Genomic DNA, 7,500 nt, shown 5'->3' with positions numbered 1-7,500 from the left:
TGGATTTTCAATTTTCTTCTACCTTCTGTTATGAAGTGTAAGATCATAAAATCCATATCTTGCTTAGGATATTTTGTCTTTTATTCACAACAAGTGAAGAGATAGAAAACGAACCAAAAACATGTTCCTGTGATCTGAATCTCACAATAGTGCACAAATTCGGTTTGATTCTCTCACTACATACACGCCATTTAGAGTAACACTTCCGAACGACTTTAGCCTGGTTTATATATAGAGGATATTACACGATGGCGAGAAGATATGAATTTTATGTTCGAGTGGCAATGAACAATATCTCACGAGTGAGCGAAGCGAAGTGTTTCAAAGGAGTCAAGTTTTACAAATACGGCTGGGCTTTATAAAAAAGGCGGGAAAAAAAAGCGGGAATCGTGACGTCATTGAACGATACTACACTCACAAAGGTGACATACGGAAAATACGCCACTCGGGTCCCGGATGAAGTGGCGTATGGAATCTACGAGTGGTTTAGTTCCCAGTAAAACACTCTCCTCCATATAATAATAGTTTATATTAAATGACATCCAAAACGCAAGATGATTTGCATTCTATGACTTAAGTTGATGACAAAGATTCATTAGAAAGCCTTCCCCTTTCCAGAGAAAGTCCTTGAGTGAATCGCAGCCTGTTAAATCACTCATTGTGTTGCGTATGCTCGGTAGTTACTTAGCGACCGAATCCTCACGTGATTTTTCACGTTGCGTGGGCTCACTCAACAACAGCGGAAACGGAACACAGCGGGCTCATGTCACAATCAGCAACCATATCATGGGGAGTGCTATCCAGGGTTGTGGACAGCGGTTTGAGCAAAGTGAGTTTCGACCAATGGCAGAGGTCTCTTTTCCCGTACTCGAAAGAAAGAAGACCTCTGCTAGCAGGGGAATTAATTAATCAATCAAACAATAAATTGTTTATTGAAACATGGCCTTGCAGTCATACGAATGAATTAAGTTACCTAGATAAGTTACATAACTTAAGAATCAAAATTAAATACAGAAATATTGGAAAGAAAGATACATACTCAAGCATATATCTAATGCAAGCACACACAAAAAATGAATCAAAGAAAGGCAGGGACATCAGGAGATCGGTTAACAGTAAAATGCATGTGATCGTTCCACTCTAAATCTTATCTTGCTTGTCTTCCCAGATTTTCAGTGGCCGACTTTACCAAACAGTTACCAACTCAAAGCGTTTTTCATTAGCCTTCAGGTTTTGTGAGAGGTATTGATTTTCCTACGAAAGTCTCCCTGAATTCCTTGTGTTCGTTTTTCTAAAAACCGATAAAGTAGTATTTGAGTCTTCTCTAAGCTTCGCTTTATTCGTCTTTCACATCACGGGAACATTGCAACTCACGAGTCCTTGGCGTTTCAGTTATTCTTTTTTCCCACGTGTCCTTCGTTCCCAGAGTTCAGAGCTTACTTACTGAACATTACATCATATGTCACAGAACATTCGCAAAGCTCGGAATAACAATATTGTCACGCACGTTCCCACAATACTCTGTTCTTAAACAGGCTAAAATACGACTACGAAAGTAGGTAAATGAAACCTTTTCGAAATCTTAAATATCCAATAAGTTCAGCTTTCGACGCCTTGTACTGAATTGGATTTACATGAAATGAACCGTGAGCCGTCCAACTAGACGAAGGACTTGCGGCAGTGTTACACGCAAGACTGATCATGGAGTGATTTTCAGCAACTGTTGCATATATGATGGCACAAATATTTCACAAATAATAATTCATATCATTCGTGATTGAAGAGACGTTAGTAAAATGCATACAGAATTTCAGATTTTATTTTTATTCTCCCTTTAACTCCCCTCAATAAGGCGGTGACAGCGTTATCGAATAAAAGATCCGGCTGCTCTCAGAGAAAAGCAACTTACGGACGCATAACTTTAAATTGTAATACTCACTCAACTATTATCTGAAAGAAACGGATTAATCCCGCCAGATCCCGCGAGACCCAGTCCCAATCAATGGGCTCATATTCAACACTAACTGTTGTGTTCCTATTACTCATAGAAATCCCAAATTTTAAATATCACCAGTTGTCGCCAGCAGGTACCTGCCGAAAAAAAGACATGGAACAAAACACTGCAACAATTATGTCTCCCAATTTGATCAACTTACAACCTCATGATCATGTCAGGAATGTCACCCAAAATTCCCGATTTCAAGATCTTGAATGCATATTGAAAATGAAATAAATTGCGCATGAAGACGAAGGAAGAAAAAGAAGACATGGTGGCTGCATATATTGACTTGTTGTTCATGTCGAGATTATGTCGCTTTCAATCGTGTATGCTTTTTAAGAATAAACCAAAACTCACTAAAGCGTTTTGGCCCTTATACTGACCAAAGAACCCATAACTTTGTCTTGAAATGATGCTTCACAGCAAGCTAAAGATTCAACAAATGCGTTCCCTGACTAAAGCCTCCTTACGAGGAGAACAATAATGACAGATTTAAAGAGGCTATAAAACTACGTTTTATGCAAATGACTGTAAAGGTGGAGTTATTTGGTGAGGAATGTTCATTAAGTGTACCTTCAAAAACTTAAAAACCCATACAAATCATGACAGTGACGTCCCCTTTGTATTCACGTCATGAACTAGACTGGAAGACGAATATTTCAATTTGCATCCTAACTCAAAACGTAAATGGTCTATTTCCTTTTACCCAGGTCTACACCTGGAATAGCTTTTAGAATCAACATAAAATTCATTGATTGTTTAGGGTTATCGAAAAATACTGCGCTCTGTAATACATGATAGATGTGCGCCGGAAAAAGATCACTGTCACCCATCGATAGTGATTCCCTATATAGGCAAAGAGTTTGTACGTCAAACTGTGCGTGTTTCTGTTTGGTAGCATCTGTCAAATCTTTCACGCCAGAGAAAACACATCTATTCATTCACTAAGACGTGGATTCAATGTTCGAGAATAATGATTTGAAACACAGATTTCAGGGTAAGACTGGTTGTCGGCTTGAAGCAAGATGTCAATTGTTTCAGATGCTAAGAAGACAAACTGTTGAAGGCAAATCGATACCACTGGATGTATCTCGAAGTAAGAGCACTTAATTGATGTATAATGGGTTTAAGGTTCATTGTTTTGATCTTTGTACCTGTATGTCTGTGTGTTGATCTAAAACTTAATTATAACTTGTCACTCAACACAAAAAAAGACCTTGATATAATTTTGGAGCTGAAGAGCATTTAGGAATAGCAAAGTTTTGAAGTAGCAGCACTAGTGGCAACTCAGACTGGCTTATTCACTGAAGATTGACAGTGACTGCAGATTGACTGACTGAAGTTTAAGATTTTGCCTTTTGAAGCTAAGGAGAAAACCAGAGACTGAATTCTCTTAGATAATGGGAATTAATACAAACTAGAGAAAGAAGGTTTAGATTGTTGATAGATTTGCAAATCACTTTGACCAGCAAGTTACTGATACCAGCAGATATGGATACCCTGCACCATTGCGCAGAGACTACGCATTGCATGCCTTGTTCCAAAACCTGACTTCAAGAAACTGCTGGATGCCATCAATTAAACTAAGAAACAAAGGAAAGTAAAGACCCTGGTAGGTGTGGTATATCTGCTGTATCTATAAACATACCGGTGTGAAACTCGCTTTGTTACCTTTACAAACAATCTATCAGATTTGGGAAAACGAGGAAATGACCATGCAAGACGGGAAAGATGCTAGTATCGAGCCAATCTAAGGGTGCATTCTTTTTGGAGTATCCTGACTATTCTCATTCCGGATTAGGAATAACAGAATACATGGAATATCAATTGCAAAAGAACACGTATTCTGAAACAGAATACTATTAGCGAAGGTGACGTGCGAACTATTAGGCTGATTTAGCAACAGAACGGGAACGTTAGTGGCGACGACGCGCGCAGCAAAACTACCAATGAGAATTTAGGATAGAGAAGAAAAGAGTGGAGTCTACTCTATTCTGAATTCTCATTGGTGTTTTTTTTGCGCGCGCCGTCGCCACTGACGTTCCCGTTCTGTTGCTAAACCAGCCTATTGTATCTGCGCATACGCCAATTGCGTTGGTATGTGCGAGTGAAAAAAGTTTCCCGAAAGTTTGGAACACGAAATGTTGAAATATGGCCATACGTACCAATATTTTGGCGGTTTTCTCGATTTTCCGGTTTCCTTCATTTGCCGGAAACCTTAACGGGGAAGATGAAGAAGAATTTGTTTTTTCTTTTGAGTGCTTTGCGTGGTGCAAATGTGTTCTCATATGCTCTTCTTCTTGATGTCGACCTAACTAATAGAATGTTCGTGGTTTTTGCACAAACCAATTAATGCCAACGTCATTTCTTTTGTTTGTTAACACAAACTTACAGCTCTTCTTGTTCTAGCCGCGGTAAAGAAACAGAACAGAGGTCAAGTATATCCGCATCTACGTAGACATTTTGCATTGTTATTCTGTTCTAGTTTTTACAATTTTCAAGCCGCCGGGGGGCGGCCAGCCGGCCGCGTATCATTTCGCGCCGAAACGTTTCCAAAAGAACGGATATTCTGCTTATTCCGAGTGAATCGTATTCCGGTCATTCCGTTCATTCTATTATCGGGAGCAGAATGAATATATAGTATTCCGTTCATTCCGAAAACGGAATAGGTCGCAAAAGAACATGAATACCGTCTATTCCGTGTATTCCACACCTATTCCGGAATAGTACCAAAAGAACGCGCCCTAATAGAAAGGACTGTGGAAACTATCGAGTCGTCTTTCTTCTCTCACTAGCCGGAAATATCCTGTCCCGTGTATTCCTCAAAAGAGTAAATACGTTTATAACCTCCAACCTTCTGTCTGTTTTTGGGGAACAGTAGAGTGTTTAGTTCAATTCTATTTCACCGAAAAGCGTACTGGCAGTTGGGTTTTATGTAGCCACAGTAATTTGCAATTAGGATTGAAAAAGGCGAATTGTAATTGGTCCTTGCCAGCCAATCAGTTAGCTGAATTTTCGTTCCGTTTAGTTGTCAAGCTGTGAGCTGTGTTTTCAGAGAACTAAAATTGGAATTTTCTCGGAATAACAAGGTTTTTTTTTAAAGTTTTTGTACTACCTTAGGTTGGAATACACAATGGGCTGAACGTTTTAGATAAATTTTGCTGTAATCAGTTCAGCATAATAACGTGTATTCTGGATATATTCTTTGTTTTTAAATTGTGCAGTACATGAAGAGTAGTAATACAAGTGTTACATTCAGGTCTCACGTGCGAGGACGGGGCTCTGTTTGGAAAAAGTCACATTAAGAAGTAGCAAAGATTGACAGGCCTACACAACTCCGGTTGAGACTTTTGTACCATATTTTCGGTCTTTGATCTCTTTAAAGCTTCGCGGGTACGAGCGTGTCTTTTAGAAATTTTCCCCTTTTAAAAGTTATGAGTGGTGGGTCTTTGAAAATTTGCCGTAGAGAAGGCTGGTTTTGTATCAAGTTTTGTATCAAGTAGCTTGCGTCGTGTGTGTAAACCTGCTATCGCTAGAAGAAGAATACTCTGCGTACCCGCGAGAGAATTCAGTGGTTCGAGATCAAACTTAGTTTGCAAGCTAACGTTTGTTCTATTTTTCTTTTTTATTAGGTATCATTTCTTTGGCATTCTGCAGCAAAGTAATTTAATGATACGGGATGCTGAAATAAACTTAGATAAGGTACGACGATCGACTATAAGCAATTGTTGCGCAGATTTAAGCTCCTTTCTAGGGACAAAAATTAACTTATTATAAGTAATAATGTCTATTTGCCTATAAGTACTATGTTTCCCTCATTACAATATCCCTCCAAAAACACTAAGGTAGAAGTAATTTAAAGAGAGCGATCAAAATGACTTTCTGAAGGCTGTGTTAGGCAAGCTAATAGGTGATCATTGCTAAGTCTGAAGTAAGATATAGGTTATTCGCCTTTGATGACCAAATATTCTGTATAAAAAAACAGAACAAAAGAAAAAAAAAAAACCCACCAATCACAGTTTTACAACTGATCATTTGATTCTGTTTTCTGAGAAGTCCGTCACAGTAACTGACGCCACAGAAACAGGTAACCTTAGATCGAACTTCATTTGTTATTGAAAGGCGCCGTAATACTGATAAACTTGACATAATCATCAATTGAAAGTAACAAAAAACTTAAATTTAAAACAAAGCAGTACTATAAATCTTACGAATTGAAAATAGATTTGACCGGTCTACCGACTTAGACTATAACCCAAGAACAAAGTAATACTCAGTAACGTCAATTGAAAATGTCATAGAGCTCACTCAAGCCAGGTGAGCATTTTGTGAGCTACTCTGCACCAGCCTGGGAATCCATTCTTTTCTCCAACACCACTGATCCACTCAACCATCCAGGGAGACACGTGATACATGGCACGAGCTGCACCCATAGCTCTGTGGGACCACTCATGAGACAGCACATCAAAGTAGCACGAGGTGTGCACATCGTTGACCAGGATACTGCCGCTGAGAGTCACCGGAGCGTAAACGCCTTTTTCATAGACGCTAATGATGGCTTGGACTGTATCAGTGGTTAGGATGTTGTTCTCTCGGACGTAGAGTGTGTCTCCTATTTCGATATCTCTGGCGGGAATGGCTCTTGCTTGTCCTTTTCGTTTCACGAAAAGAAGGTGGTCTTCGGTGATCTTCAGATTCTTGTTGGTGGCTGTTGTGATGCTGAGAAATTCTTGCAGCACCTCTGGTTGGCGGTGAATAAACGTGATGACTGGCTCCAAGCAAATCTCTCCATTGTCAATGACTTGAATGTACTCGCCACTTTGCAGGGAATCCATGGTCTTCCGAAAGCCGTTCTTGTCAACAACCTTGGCCGATTCTGGAAAACAACCACCGCTACTACTGCTGCCTTTGTCGTTCAATTTCTCGGCTGTCTCCCCCCCGGATTCTGTTGCCGCTTCTCTTGCTTGCTCTTGCAACTTTTCCTTCTTGAGATCTTCTATCTCCTTACGTTTTGAATCAAGTTGGTCATTGATTATCACCAGTTGTTCTTCCAATTTTTTTCTGTCTTCCTCTGGGATGTCAGCTTCTCCACTTAGACTAGATTTAATGCGTTTTTCTTCTCCTTCTAGCTTTTGAAGATCAATCTCAAACCCACTGGAGTCTAATGCTTTCCTGATACTTTTTTCAAGGACTTCATTGGAGGCTTTAGTGAAATGGTGGATAAATGGACTCCTTTCCTCGTTCATTTTATCGATAACCTAATTATTTGAATAAAGAAAAAAAAATATTCCACTATCATTTATTTTTAATTTTGCGTAGAAAGAAATAAACCAATTAAGGATGGCCTACTGGTTTTCCAACTAGTATCGCAAACGCAAGGGCAAATACAGCCATACATAATTTGGTAAATGGAAAACAATGTAAGCGTAAGGTAGTCCTTGGCAACTAAACATAGTTGTTTTTGCTTGTTTTCAATACTGTTTTTATGTCAGTCTCGGACT

General features: G+C 39.3%; 2 protein-coding genes across 4 annotated transcripts in view; one reads left to right on the top strand and one right to left on the bottom strand.

The window, feature by feature from the left end:
- LOC137979644 (uncharacterized) overlaps positions 1 to 7,500 on the top strand; it is a 169,242-nt gene that overhangs the window by 51,145 nt on the left and 110,597 nt on the right. The window lies entirely within an intron of this gene.
- The window catches only part of LOC137979622 (uncharacterized), a 264,679-nt gene continuing 261,669 nt past the window's right edge, over positions 4,491 to 7,500 (bottom strand). For all 3 annotated transcript variants that reach the window (XM_068826933.1, XM_068826932.1, XM_068826934.1), the window contains one exon: positions 4,491 to 7,257. In XM_068826933.1, coding sequence (XP_068683034.1) covers positions 6,304 to 7,257 — 954 coding nt within the window. In that variant the 3' untranslated portion in view covers positions 4,491 to 6,303. The remainder of the gene's footprint in view (positions 7,258 to 7,500) is intronic.

Source organism: Montipora foliosa, chromosome 12 (assembly GCF_036669935.1).
Source record: "Montipora foliosa isolate CH-2021 chromosome 12, ASM3666993v2, whole genome shotgun sequence".
Lineage (NCBI taxonomy): Eukaryota > Metazoa > Cnidaria > Anthozoa > Scleractinia > Acroporidae > Montipora > Montipora foliosa.
Note: the sequence above shows the minus strand (reverse complement) of the source record. Positions and strands in the feature narration are given on the sequence as shown.